Raw genomic sequence first — 14,052 nt, forward strand, 5'->3', positions numbered from 1 at the left:
GACCCGGCGTCACCATCTCCATGCTTCGTCCGTCTTCACATGCCTACTCGGTACACACAAGACGATGAGCTGGATCGACAACTGTGCGACAAACAAGTGTTTAAGAGGTGCTGGCAGCCTCGTGCGTGGTGGCACTGGCCTTCTGATAAGCGTTTCCCGTTACACGATGAGTCTGATATTCTCAGCACTTCGAGTGGCACACGCACGGACGATGAGATTGGGGTTGTCAGCGCTTGTGTACCGTAGCATCGGCGCTTCGGTATCTGGACTGCGATGTTGCCTAAACTGAAAGATTCGTTCGGACTTGGAGGGTGTGCGATCTGAAGCGGATACTGTCGGAGCAAACGGGCTGCGTTGCCGTTTGTTCAATGGCTGAGATCTAGCAGACGCAGGGCATGTCGTGGCTTTGATCTGACTATGCGGGAGCTCTAGAGTCCGAAAAGATCATGCTGGGCTTTCTGTCTTCTTCCGTAACAGGAGACCATACTGCTACTTGGATTTCCTCAACACTCATAGAGCTGTGGTGTGTTTTGCAATCTCTAGTTCCGCATCCGTGGTTTTGGTACCTGTCCGGTGACGTTTCGTGGTGGCTGTTGAACTTTGGTTGTGGCTTGCGTAGCGAGCAGTCCAGCCAGCGCGCCTCAACAGCGTCAGGCACCGCGACGCAATTGGCTACAATCTTTGCTTCTCCGGATAATGCAAACTCAATCAACCGCCTTCTGGATCGCACACGATCTGAAGGTTTGTGGGGAAGGAGCCTGGAATACGTGTTGGTGCTGCCGCAGTTGAAGCCCAACTACACCACATGGCGCTCATAGATTTGTCTTCCGCCTCCGCGCTCCACCCGGTGGGTGGTGGAACTGTGAAGAACTGGCTGCACGCAACTCAACATGTTTTGTACCTGAAGATCTCGACGCAGCGACATGCAGCCAGTTGCACCACAAACAACCCGATGCAGCTGCCGTAAACTCGGCAACAACCCGCGAAACGAACCCGTGCTACGGTTGAGCTGAGCACGTCGCTTGCAACGCGTGTGGAGCAGCTGATCGTTTGCAAATACCACTTGATTAAAGCAGGCAGGAGGGATAGATCAAAATGACAGGAGAAAAGCGAGAGTTATGAAAATACGAAGCTAATTGTAGAGACTACAACGAGACAGTGGTAGATGGCAAAAACCCACAGTTCGAGATGCTGATGGCGTACGTCAACCTGTGCGCCGTTCAGCTGGAGAACGAAGTGGCCGTTGTCAAACCCCAGCGGTTGGGGAATAACGCGGTTGCGAGCCGATCGCACTCTCCCGATATCGATAACATCTGATGCTAAGGAAAGCGCAAGCCAATCACCGCTGTCGTAATGAGTAGGCTCAATAACTAGCGTAGTGTTATCGGCGAGGGTGGGTGCCCTTTCCTGTACGCAAGCCAATAGCAGCTGCAAGGCGCCTCTGGAATTGATTATGAAGTCGAAGGGGTTTCGACACGCGCTCCGGCTTTGCATTTCTATACAGCAGGTGCTATCTGGTGGTGTGTAGGAGGTCAGTACCTGAGTGGTCACTGAAGTAGGCACTTGAAGACTCGGGTGATGGCGGAGAGTGCACAGCGCACAGACGACGAATGACATCCCAGCACTGCAGCAGAGCCGTGCGTAGTTGTATCTGTGGGGACCGGCGGGCATACCTGCTCCAGGAATAAAGCAATGTTGCACAGGCTGCGTGACGGCATTGGCAATAGCTGCCGTTCCTAAAGCTAGAGCCAAGTGATCAGGACGGACTTCGGACTTGACGCGGTGCGAATAATTGTCATGAAGATGTAACCTTCATCTTCCATGTTAGCAATGTTGTGGAAGTCCGTAGTCTAGTCAGGGCGCAGTATGTACAGTAGTTCTCGCGAGTAAGACAATTGTATTATCGTTCGGTAGAGTCGTATATTCCAGGGCAGCTGCAGCGTGAACGAAGGGTCTGCGAAGATCGCCGTCCTTTTGACAACGCAGCGCGGGTAGAGCGGGTTCAGCGAAGTCTGAAAAGACGGTGACGGCAACAAAGATGGCCAGCGCTCAGAACGGGTCCCTCTCTCGGCTGTGGCGTGAGACCTTTCTTCTTTGACCAGCGTCTCCACAGATGCACTGAGATGGCGCGCCTCGTGAGGCAACTCGAACTCTGGTTGGCCTACCCCTGAGAACACGGGATGTGGACGCTCGAGGCGGCTTGGTATGCTCGCAGATGAGATGAGAGGAGGGAGATCGCACGCGGGTGCCGTCCTCTGGCGACATCGCCACCGCAATGCAGCAGTCCCCTGGTTCGCAGAAGGACGAAGAGCTGAGTTGCAGTTCGCAGGGTCTTCGCGCTACGAGACGCTGTGCAAGAGCGACTGTATGGAGTGCGCGCCGAATACGCTGGAGCTTCCCTAGCCGGCGTCCAACCAGCGGGCCATTTATCACACCAGGCGAGTGCAGCAGCTTGCGTTAGCTGCAGAGCGGTGAAGTGTTGCGCGATCGTGTGCATAGCGCGAATCTGCCTGCCAGGGGCGAGCAACGCAATTGCCTGGCAGGGTGCGCTCTACGGCCTCTGTGGAGGCGCGCACTGATGTGGACACTTGACACGACATGGAGGAGATTGCAATCGGCCTAGGGCAGGTCTTTTCGGCTGGCACTGACGCTGAGCGCTGACTCTTGGGTTGCGCTTGCCCGCCCTGGGGGTTCGGTGCTAAAAGTTCGCGTGTTGTACTTGAAACTTCGATGCAGGAGCGACCACCGACAGGGAAGGAGCCCAGCGCACGGCCGAAAGTGCATCTGCACTATATCTCCTCAGCGACCCCAGAAAGCGCAGTACTGTTACCCGCTTACGAGTCGCCCACGTTCCCTACCAACCCTGCTGCAGCCTCAGTCAGAGTCTGCTGCTGCTGAGTCCGAGAGTGTCAGAGCTGTGTGTGACGAGTCTCACTCTTTGCCTCGTGCTACCACAGCCACGCCCCGTCTGTCACCATTGGTGCGAGAGCCTGCACGCCTAAGGTTTCATATCACAGCACTCAGTCAGCCAAACGCCGCATCGTTACGATAATTACCATCAGCCGCTCGAGTCTGCCTGAGATTTCGCAGACATTTTGATTCTCCACCAGACACCATGGCCGATGCTATCGTGTCGACACAGCTGCCCCAGTGGAACTACGCAAAACCTGCCATTACGACCCGCACCGAGCGCTCTGGGTCTGACAGCTCGGCTTCCAGCCCTAATTTGTGCAACAACGAGCACGAGACATTGCGGCTAGACACCGCTGCGACGCAGACCATCCGAAAGGGAAGCATTTCCCTCCAGGACCGCTACATGTCCAGCGAAGAGGATCTGTCACCTGCCTGTGAAGACTCTGGCTCTGAGTCTGAGTACGACTACGATGGTGCTGTCGTCGAGGATCTGACCCAGCAATGCCACTCAGCCAAGAGGATGTCTATGTCGAGATGGAACCAGGGAAAGAGCTGCGACACTGCTGTCAAGGTGTCCTATGCCTTTGTCGGCCGCCCTAAGGTTGTCGAGCTCAACCTTGGTTCACCAGTGCTAGAGCGCCCAATGTTGACACAACGGTCCGCTTCGCTAGCCAACCTGCCAGCGACTGCTCTGAGCAAGCTCCAGAAGGCCGATCAGGCCCAGCGTCACTCATTGAACGTAATGCCTGTGTCGAAGTGTCCCAACTCCCCGCTCACCCGTCCCATCTCTCCCCTCGCCATTATCGAGCATCGACGTCCTTCGACCAGTTACAGCCCGTCGAGCAAGTCGAGCACATTGAACCTCGGTGACCTCACTTCCACAGCCTCCTCGATCGATACCGCGCCTTCGAGCCGCAGCGCCTCACCCGCAGTTGCTGCACCCGTTCGCCCTGCAAGTGCTACACCACAGGGTGTATCTTCGAGACGCTCCTCGGTCTACGTCCCAACAGGAGCTCGCCCAGAGCTGCAGCGCACTCAAACCACACAAACAAATTTCCGCCACTCCCACCAGGTAGCACTACCGACACCAATGTCACCTGCCACTCACGCCTTTCTCAACACCGACCCTTTCGCGAAGCCTGCCGCCAATACCACAATCCCTGCGAACAAGCCGTCCACGCACAGGCGCTTAAGGTCAATCTCGATGAAGCTTTCTCTTGCAAGGATCGCCATTACTCCATCTTCATCAAAGAAGAACACCAACAACATCCCCGTCTCGCCGTACACACCTCTTACACCCCAGACTGCGCCCATCGAAGCCTCATCCGGATTCGCGAGCCCCATGCCTAACAAGCTGCGCCGCGCCTCGACCATTCTGCGACCAAAATCTCGCGGAGCTGAGGACTCAAGAGGTCCTTCGCCGGACATGGCACCTCCTCCAGTCCCCGTTTTGAACCGCGCAAGCACCATGGGTCTTCCTCAGCGCCACTCAAAGATGGTTGCTCGAGGTGCCAACGAGCGCGAGCCAACTCTCGTCCTCCCTCCTTTCGCAGATGTGAAAATCAACCCCATGGCCAGCGTCAAGAGCGGAAAACTGCGCAAGCGCAAGTCCCTGATGGATCTGCTCTAGAAAGGTTTAACTCCTTGGCTCTTTTGAGTGTTTCATTCGAACCTGCCTTTCACGCAAGGACGCATAGACGTTCATGCGCTACCCTGTCACTTTCACGTCACCTCCGCAATTGTACATGTCACCCTTCTCTCATCTCGGCCACTCTACCACGGCGCTCCAGCGTACTGTGCATAATACCCGGCGTTACTTTGGGCGTTTATACCCACATCGAGGTCACGATACCCTCTTGGGCACGTTTCTGTTTCTGTTATCGCATTCTGGCTTGCGAAGTGCTCGCAGCCCACCATCTGTCGCTATCGCATCTAGCATGCACCTCGTTGATCTAGGATCCGAAATTCTCCTTAATTACCACAACGACGGCTGTTTTAATCAAGAGACTCATGATATCCTGTAGTATGGTATTACTTGGTTTCTAGCGCTGCTCAGCATAGACGCGCAATTGCAACCTACTGTCTGTCCCATCATCTGAAACGTATGCCAAGTTCAATCTCCCCGTGCCACATCACTAATATCGTAATCCGGTTCCTCTCCACGTCAGCCTGGTATGCTGCAACACCAAAATAACCCACAAGCCATGATGTTTTTCCGGTGCATGCGTACATCCACACTTTACTTCATGCAGCTATAAATGATCTGAACATGGAATATTTTTCAAGGTCGGAAATTCCGCCAGACCTGCGCTACACACGCTCAGGCACAGCTCCACCAACAGCCTTCTCGGTGCCTCACAAACCCACATACAGCTTTGTTTGATATCCACAGAAGACACATTGCATCTACAACGGCATCTTCGCCCAGGAGCTCTTCCGACAATTGACGCGGCCGAGTGCAAGGTCTTGAGCCGCACGGAAACAAGTGACAGGGACGGAAAGTGTTAAGTAGCGGCAACCCCACAATTCTTCCATCCAAGGACCCCTGCCTTGGTCGACAAGCCGGGCAGGGCCCTGGGAGGCGCGCGAGATGTTTGAAACATTTCGATATCGTGTCGACGAAGATCATAATGCAGCGTGACCGACGAACAAGCAAAATGCTGGCTCGCATTGCACTCTGTCACTATGCGTTGCCATTCTCGCGATATTGCTTTTGAAACACGCAGGCACCACATGTTCGGTGCACCGACGCAGAAGCAATATGGCAGTGAAGCTCATGCGGACCATTCAACCGGCCATGCTAGGAGCATGCTTGCACCGTGCCGCCGTTAATGAGACCTCATATCAAGATACCCGCCATGCGGCGCGATCTCGCGATCTTGATCGTTCTTGCGCGCTCTGGTCCTGAATCATGGATGCGCTTTTGCATTTTTCCGTCCGCGCACGCCCGCTGTGAATGATGTGCGTCGTAATCTGGAGAGGCAGGCACAATTTCGAGGAGGTCTATGTGAAACACGCTCGCAAGCCACGATAAGAGATGTGTGGTAGCGAAGGAACGTGCGAACGAAGAACGTGGTTTAGAATGAGCGACTCGGGTTCCGTGCGCAAGGTACCTAGAGATTGGGACCGAGGGTTTTGGAGCGCGAAATTATTATCAAATGTCAGGCTGCAAGGCGAGTGAAGTGAAGTTTGACGGTCAAGTAGATGTGCGCTTTTGTGAACGTCACTAACGTCTTCGGTGATGATAATGCACATGACGGTGAAGGAATCTGACTAAGGGTACGTACGATACGAGGGGTCGTTTCTGTCAAATATACCGTTACGTGGAATCATGTCACTCATAGAAAGTACGACGAACTTCATGTCGCCAACGCTACTGACCCTGAAACTTGTCACCTCCATGCTCGGACTGTCACTATTCTGATATCACCATCAGCTATAAAACAGAGGCTATAGGGATATATAACCCTGCAAGAACTATTTTGAGATTCTCGCAAGGTCCTATGCAACCCCATGGTCTTCTCCAACATGGGTGCCTTGTCCGAGCCGGAAACTTCGCGCAAAACCGGAGAGACATTCTTCTTGTCTCTGAGACGCTGGTGTACAACTCTGTAGTCTGATGAGCAAGACGCAGGCGCTGTACCACATTCACTTCAAGTTGTCGAGCGCACCTTCCTTGTTCGAGAGCACCGGAATCAGAAAGAGTCCCCAGACAGGTCCTATCATCGTTGGGATGGACTTCCTGGTTTGGATCTGCACCGTTCTGCAAGAGCAGTCCAATCATCTTGACGTCGACAGATGGATCGTCTCCGTGCGTGTGGTATAGCATCATGGTTAGCGTGGTACGAAGCGGCTGTAGAGCGTAGTCAAGGAGCAGCTGCCCTTTCTTTTGCATGCGTAATTTTGCGCGTACGTTCTTGACCAGTCGTGCGGGTACAGCAAGTGCAAGAAAGGTACAACCTCTACCTTCGGAGTATTTGTCGAAGCCTTAAGTTCTCGGTATGTCTCGAGCATGTGTTCAGTAATTGGTGACATTTCTTGCGAAGTGACTATTGACGCGGTCCACCGACGTCAACGGAAGTTCTGCATCTGCGGGACTCTGTTTCTCGATTCCGTGATCGCAGTAGAGCAGTTCATCTGTCAAGCCAATGAATCTGTCACTGTGCCCTGGCTGCGAAAGTATTAATCTGGTAAGCCCTTCAAGAAACAAAGGCAAATGTTGCAGAAGGTTACCAGAGGGTCAAAGTTGGTTTTCAGGTGACTCCTTAGCTGGGACTGCTACGAAGATCGGAAGAAGTCGACTGAATGGCTGAGGAAGACCTGATGCGTGCCATCGTCAGCAATGAGGAGGTCTCCACATCTGTTCCAAAGTCTCGAGGTCTGCGCCTCAGATTGAAAGCACATTTTCGTTCCATCTAGAGGTTCGATCGGCTCTTGAGCAGCATAATTGGGACTCTCTCTCTCTCTCTCTTTCCCTAAGAGGTAGAACGCGTACAGCGGCAGTGGCTGCAGTCAATCTGCGGTAACTAGGAAGATCTGAGCCGTCTCTTCCTTGTACAAGTCGTCGATCTTCTCAATAACCCGCACAAGGGACTCCTTCAGATCGGCGGGAAAATCTCGACAATCTTGCGGAGTATAGCAAGGTTCTCGTTCCGCTCGACTTGCCGGATGAACTGACGGGTGACAAGGAGGACCCAGAGCCATACAACGTCCGCGGCTTCGGACATATTCGTGATGATTTTCTCGCAGTCTGGATTCATGTTCTAACAACCAAGTCCAGAGTACTCCAGATCTCGGAATCGCTCACTGGAATGTAGCCGCTCCTAGACGAGTATTCGCACGTCAGTCTTGGTGGATTTGGCGATATAAAAAACACAGCGTCTCGCCTGTAAGTACCTTTCGTAAATTTCTCTCTCTTCAGTGCGATGCGCAAATTTTGACGTTCGAAGAGAAACGCAGTGTCTTCGACATCTCCGCGACATCTGCCTCGTCGCCATCGTACTCATCGAGACCGTCAATGAAGAAGCCATGCCTGGTATCGAGTCTTCAATATTGAGTGACAAGCTCAAACGCTTTTTGTAGGCTTTGATTTCCCAAACTTCGTATTGCAGACGCCCCAGGGCAACATCTGGGGCGAGCTCTGGATCCGTGCGCAAGATTTGATACAACAGCGACTGGAAGAGTGCAATCAGACTCTTCTGCATCTCATTTCCTTGATACCGGAAGTAGAAGCTTCTGATGTAGAGAGCTTTTGCACCAGCCCATATCTTCAGTCTCCTCACGGTCATTTCATCTTCTGACATGTGATTTCATGAGCGTCGATTTGCCGCTTCCGGCCTAATATGTTGGTCAACATAAGTTTTTCTGATTTGAATGTGCGCTTTACTTTGCCAATGATATAGAGTAGACCGTCATTCAGCTCTCTGCTCTCTATCCATAACGTGAAGGTAGTTTTGCCAGGAACTCGCATCCATTCGTCTGTCCTTTTCTCGGCGTTGGGGATCTGATCGACGCGGCGACGAATCCCTACAAAGTAAAAGTTTTCGAGTACCTGTATTTGTTCTAGTGCCACAAGATGTCGAGATTGTAGCTTACTCGGTTCCTGCACCGTCACCGCAAGACGCTCACATACAAATGGACCTCCGCTATGGACACCTCGCGTCACAACACTGATGATAGCGAAAAGTACTCACAGTATTTCAATCTTCTGCAGTCCAAGATTGACGACTACTCTACTGAGCCGCGGCACACGTATAATATAGATGAGAAGGGATTTGCAATTGGATTGGTGAATATGAGCAAGAGGGTGTTTAGTAAGGCAACTTGGGATAGTAAAGGCAAGCGCCACAGTCTGCAGGATGGCAATAGAGAGTGGATAACAATAATCGCAGCGATCTGCGCTGATGGTTCAACGCTGTCGCCAGGCATCATCTTCACAGGCAAGCCTAACGGCCTACAGCAGTCCTGGTTGGAGGACCTAGACGTAGGAAGAGACTCAGTATTTGCTACTGCTAGGCTTCTTCTTAAACTTCTTGAGTATTACAGCTAAATTTAGTGGGGATATGCCTGTGGCTTTGAACAAGCTTAGCACAAGCTCAGAGGTGAATGTTTGGTGCTGGGCGGCTTAGAACAGCTTGTAGAAGTGACGCTTCTTAATGCCTATTAAGGCCTGGCTTTAGTGTGGTTGTTTAGTAACTTCTTTGGAGTAGTTGTTGCCAAAAGGCGAGAAGCAACCCACATCTAGCAGCTGCAACGTCTGTGTACTGTGAGGTGGGAAGACAAGCAGTAGAATCTGTAACAACGCGCTGCCAACAAGGACCCGATACAACTAGGTTTACGGTCCAGTGACTCATGACCATGACCCTTGTCGCATGGCATGAGGTTGCACCAAACTGCCTCCGAACCTCCCTATATAAGGAGGTAGGAGCTGTAGCATTGTAGAGCAGTTTTTCTGTATCCTTTCGTACAAGACCTATAGGTGTAGAGAATGTATCTTGGTGTTCTTATCATCCCAGCACTCCCATCTGTCTCGTACAGGGTTCACACCTGTTGCGGATATCTCTCTTCTTACCTGCGTCGTTACAGAATCCTGTGGCGACTACAATAGTTAACAAAGGCTATTGGTATAAGTTATAAGAGTTGTGGCTGTTAACAATAAGTAGGCGCTAGAAAGTACAAGCTTTAGCAGCAGTATCCCGTTTAAACTTAAGTCTTTTCCTGCATCTAGGTCCTCCACCCAGGACTGTTGTAGGGTATTAGGCGCGCTAGTAAAGATAACCCAGGCAACAACACTAAGATATTAGCACAGATAGTTGCGAGAATTGATACCCACTCTCTATTGCCATCTTGCAAGCTTTGACGTTTAGCTCTAGCTTCCTAAGCTGCCTTACTAAACACTCTTGCTCCTGTTCATCAATCCAATTGCCAGGCCCTTCTTATCCATATTGTACATGTGCCACGGCTTAACGGAGTATTTATCAATCTTAGAACGTAGCAGGTTAAAATGGTATAAGCACTTTTCGCTATTGTTGGCGTTGTGACGTGAGGCGTCTATAGCAGAGCTCTATTTGTATATGAGCTTCTCGGGATGACGGTGCAGGAACCTGGTAACCCAGCTATCTCCAACGTACTGTTGAGCTATTTTAGACGCGAAATTTTGCACCATTTGCATTGTAGGTGGTAGCCCTTGGTTAGTGAGCACTTCTATATAGCTGCGAAGCTCATACTCTTGTTGTGGACTGAGCCTTTGACGCGTGAAGTTCCCATATTCACGCGACGCGCATACGCCTCAGTGCCGCCGCGACAGGGTGGATCGCGACACTAAGCTTTGGTCAGCAATTTTTGGGTACGAAAGCTCACCAGCTGTATCTGCTGCGTCACAGGCTTCAAGCGCAGCTTCTAAATCCATGCCGTTGTGAAGTTATGGTGTTGAGGATATTGGTGTGTTATGACGTTCGCGTGCACGTTCCCTGTACCAAATTACAATATTCGTTCCCATATACAATATCTATTACACTATCGCGGCCATATTCATTGCGTCTCACTGCTCTTCACCCTCTTAGCGTCCCTCTCACTGTCCGTGGCATCTGCCCTCCTCTTGCCCTCCTCCTTCTTGCTCTCTTCTCTCGCCACTCGTCTCGCTTCCTTGTCAGCCTTTCCCTTCTCCTTGCGGAGCGCCTTGCTCTCGAACTCATGCCAGTCACCCTCAAGTGCCTTAAGAGCTTCAGCGCGCTTCGGCTGCGGCTGCTCGCTAGCAAAGAAGGGGTGTTCAAGAACATCAGCCGCAGTAGGGCGCGCAAGAGGGTCGTACAGGAACATGGCCTGGAGAAGCTCAAAGGCCATGGGGCTGAGTCGGTCGCGATACCTCTCTTCGAAGGTGGAGGGTTTGCGTTCGGTGGGGCGGAGGAGGTTGGACCATTGCATGTCTACTATGCCTGGCCAGTCTTCTTTTGTGGGTGTTCCGAGGATGTTGTAGATCTTGTCTAGTTGGTTGATTTCACCACCATCGCCTGGGAAGATGGCATGGCGTGTAAAGATTTCGACGAGAACACAGGCTGCTGACCAGATATCGACAGCGGGGCCATACTGTGTCTCGCCGAGGAGCAGTTCCGGTGAACGATACCAGATGGTTATGACGCGGTTGGTGTAGTCCAGCTTGCTACTTTTGGCGTAGAATCTCGCTAGACCAAAATCTGCGAGTTTCAACTGACCAGTGTTCGAGACTAATATGTTCGCAGCCTTGATGTCGCGGTGTAACACGCCTCGTCGGTGCAGGTAATCCAGACCTTCAAACAATTGTTTTGCCAGATCCTTTTTATGGGATTCTTCGAGGTTGAACGTAGGATGGTTGAGGAGACCTGTAAGATCGTGGGAGAGGTACTCAAAGACCATGTAGCAGTCGTTCTTCTCGACCATCACCTCGCGTAGTCTGACGATATTGTCATGATTCAAGGACTGAAGGAGCTTGACTTCTCGGATTGCGGTGACAGGAAACTAAGCACAGTCAGTGAGTGTGATCTCATCTAGTTATTCTTTGACACGTACGCCATCCCGTTCGCCCTCCATGCGGATCTTCTTAAGGGCAACCTGGTCCTTGGTGTAGACGTGGACACCCTTGAAGACCTTGCCGTAGGTGCCAGAGCCAACAACTGACTCATTGCCTGGCTTACGATAGTAAACAGAGTCTGAAGCAGCAAATTCTGTGGTCAAAGTCGGACGAGCAATTATCCTCTTTCGCTTGACCATCACCGTCTTGGGCGCATCCGGAGGTGGAGCTCGCCGATCATTACGATTGTCAAGACGGGTCTCGACACGCGGCTCAGGTCGACGGTCGTCCGGTCGTCGTGGTGGGTATGGTTCTCTGCGATCGCGGACATCCCTGATATCTCTTGGATCTCTTGGATCTCTCTGATCTCTCAAGTCACGCAGGTCACGTGGATCCCGTGGATCACGATCTCTGACGTCGCGAATGTCTCGTGGGCCCCGAACATCTCTGTCGCGAGTGTCGCGGTAGTCCCTTTCCCTTTCGCGAAAATACGGATCTCGGACATCTCGCAAATCGCGCATGTCTCGAGGATCTCTATCGCGAGGATCCCTATCACGAGGATCTCTGTACGCAGGCTGTCGATCGTGGTAGTCATATCGGCGGTCTCGCTCTCGATAGTCGCGATCTTGCTCCCGGTCTCGCTCACGGTCGTACTTGTAGTCGCGGTCACGGTCGTTTCGCGGATCGGTGTGGTATCGAGAGTCGCGAGACGAGGCGTCTTTCTTAGGCTCAAGTAACGAATCCTTGGGCTTTGGTTCGACTTTTTCAGGCTCTTCAGCCTTACCCTTGATAGCGACGGGAACCGGATTCTTTGTTTTCAAAGAGAAGCTGAAACCTGATTTGGGTTGTGTTGGAGGCGCGTTGGCAGGTTTCGTCGGTGGCGGCATCTTCTTGACTTCCTTGGGCCCCTCATCCTCAACACGCAGATCTTTCGATGGACGGAAGGGATTGTCGTCGGCATCAACAGACGCTGACTCGGTCGATGGTGCGGGCGCTGGAGGGTTTGGGCGAGGCGCTTCGGTCGCAGGCCTGCCACCTCGAGTGCCAGATGCTGGTGTCCACGACAGGTTGGAAAATTGTGTAGGTGCTGCACCACGACCCCGGCCGCCCTGAGGTGCGAAGCCAGAGTGAGAGCTTGGCCCGGACACACGACGATCAGAGCCGCTGTACTGGTTGCCACGGCCACCACGATATGGTCCATTTTGGTAGCCACCCTGAGGATACTGCTGGTTTGCAGGGTACCCAGGCGAGTAGTTCTGGTTCTGGTTGTAGGGCGACTGATTCGGCGAGTAGGCATGTGTGGGTGATCTGTATCATGTCAGCAAGTTGGAAGAGGATGAGAAGTGGTTGACTTGCCCTTGACTAGAGTGCTGATACCCATTCCAGCCCCCTCTACTACCGTGGTAGGGTGACTGATTGTGTGGCGAATATTGGTTGTGTGCAGGATGAGGAGGAGACTGCTGATAGCCAGGACCTCCCCGCCCTTGATGGTGGTAAGCCCCCCTCATCTCGGCGTCTTCTGCCTTGCTGATAGACGTATCAGAAGCGTGGCCAGATGCAGGTGCAGGCGGATCCCGTCTGGGGATGGGCTGGTCTGCACGAGCTGGTCTGTTACTCTCGTCTCTGTTTGACCGAACAGGTGACCTGGAACGACGACTTGAGACGCGAGGAGAACGACTCCTTCGTGGCGAGGGCCTAGCGTTTCGTGCTCTAGACGGCGAAGGCCTCCTTGATGGCGGGGGAGACCGCCTACAGCGTGGAGAGGGCGATCGTGCACGCCTAGTTGCACGACTGCGACTCCTCTCGCGGCTGGTGAGACGTCTGTGTTGCCTTTCACTTGGTGCTGGACCTGATGTGTTGCCTCGGTCGACAGGTCTCCTAGGTGGAGATCTCCGAGGGCTCAGAGCACGCCTGATACTTCTTGCAGGCGATGTGGATCGTTTGCGCGGTCGGTGTGAAAGTGGCCTGTAGTGGGAGTCGGCAGACGGCGAGCGACGGCGAGCTAATACCGGCGGGACGTATGTGTCGGGCGTTGGTCGCCGAGAGGTGCGATCGCGATCTGAGCGAGGTCGGCGAGGGGAATATGCTCTCGACGTGGGACGGTGCGTGGAGTCTGCGCGGCGCGTCCGTGATCTGGACCGCCCTGTGCTGCGGCTTCGTTGGCGTCTGGCCCGCTTGTGGCTGTCTCGTGGAGATGCAGAGCGACTGCGGTGGCGCTTCGAGGATGGAGTCGCGTCGCGGTGGTTGTGCCGGTGTGGGTGCGAAACCCTGTCTGCACTGGGTCCCCTCCGCGAGGCTCGATAATGGTCGTCCTTGGACGCCCCTCGACTACGACGACGCGTGCGGTCCCTGCTCGGACTTCTCTCGCGCGAACGTCGTCCTGCGTGCTTAGCTGACGAGCGGGTACCTGTGTCGGGCGTCCGCCTGGAGGTGTCCCTCGCAGCGCGTGCCACGGGTGACGATGTTCTTGGTTCGTGAATGCGCTCTCGCGTGCGTTCCCTACTTCGCTCTCTGACCCTGATAGACGATTCCTCTCGTCGCCACTGGTCTATATCCTGGTTCCGTCGCAACCCAGCCATGTAGGCGGGAATGTC

At 53.2% G+C, this 14,052-nt stretch overlaps 4 protein-coding genes and 1 pseudogene across 5 annotated transcripts; 2 read left to right on the forward strand and 3 right to left on the reverse strand.

Annotated features, from left to right (window-relative positions):
• Positions 1-967: 967 nt before the first annotated feature.
• On the reverse strand, positions 968-1,916 carry M421DRAFT_160518 (uncharacterized protein). The gene has a single exon (XM_033587672.1). It carries the CDS (start codon positions 1,669-1,671, stop codon positions 1,117-1,119), a length of 555 nt encoding a protein of 184 aa, XP_033448674.1. The 5' UTR covers positions 1,672-1,916; the 3' UTR covers positions 968-1,116.
• Positions 1,917-2,752: 836 nt separating this feature from the next.
• M421DRAFT_420968 (uncharacterized protein) lies at positions 2,753-5,006 on the forward strand. Its single transcript, XM_033592666.1, has one exon. It carries the CDS (start codon positions 3,116-3,118, stop codon positions 4,541-4,543), a length of 1,428 nt encoding a protein of 475 aa, XP_033448675.1. The 5' UTR covers positions 2,753-3,115; the 3' UTR covers positions 4,544-5,006.
• Positions 5,007-8,765: 3,759 nt separating this feature from the next.
• Positions 8,766-9,022, forward strand: M421DRAFT_392214 (annotated as a pseudogene; the record flags this gene model as incomplete). Its single annotated transcript has 1 exon — positions 8,766-9,022. A coding segment is annotated over one exon (197 nt), but the record flags the coding sequence as incomplete, so codon positions are not given.
• Positions 8,766-9,540, reverse strand: M421DRAFT_392216 (uncharacterized protein; the record flags this gene model as incomplete). Its single annotated transcript, XM_033590020.1, has 2 exons — positions 8,766-9,218; positions 9,497-9,540. Coding segments are annotated over 2 exons (174 nt in total), but the record flags the coding sequence as incomplete, so codon positions are not given.
• A 903-nt stretch (positions 9,541-10,443) lies between these two features.
• Positions 10,444-11,979, reverse strand: M421DRAFT_63325 (Pkinase-domain-containing protein; the record flags this gene model as incomplete). The annotated part of the gene is made up of 2 exons (XM_033596060.1): positions 10,444-11,406; positions 11,458-11,979. 2 exons carry the CDS (start codon positions 11,977-11,979, stop codon positions 10,444-10,446), a joined length of 1,485 nt encoding a protein of 494 aa, XP_033448677.1.
• Between the last annotated feature and the right edge of the window lie 2,073 nt (positions 11,980-14,052).

This window comes from Didymella exigua (genome assembly GCF_010094145.1).
Source record: "Didymella exigua CBS 183.55 unplaced genomic scaffold M421scaffold_14, whole genome shotgun sequence".
Taxonomy (NCBI): Eukaryota; Fungi; Ascomycota; class Dothideomycetes; order Pleosporales; family Didymellaceae; genus Didymella; species Didymella exigua.

Coding starts and splice junctions, on each gene's coding strand:
- M421DRAFT_160518 (XM_033587672.1), bottom strand. CDS start 1,671: ATGCCCGCCGGTCCCCACAGATACAACTACGCACGGCTCTGCTGCAGT.
- M421DRAFT_420968 (XM_033592666.1), top strand. CDS start 3,116: ATGGCCGATGCTATCGTGTCGACACAGCTGCCCCAGTGGAACTACGCA.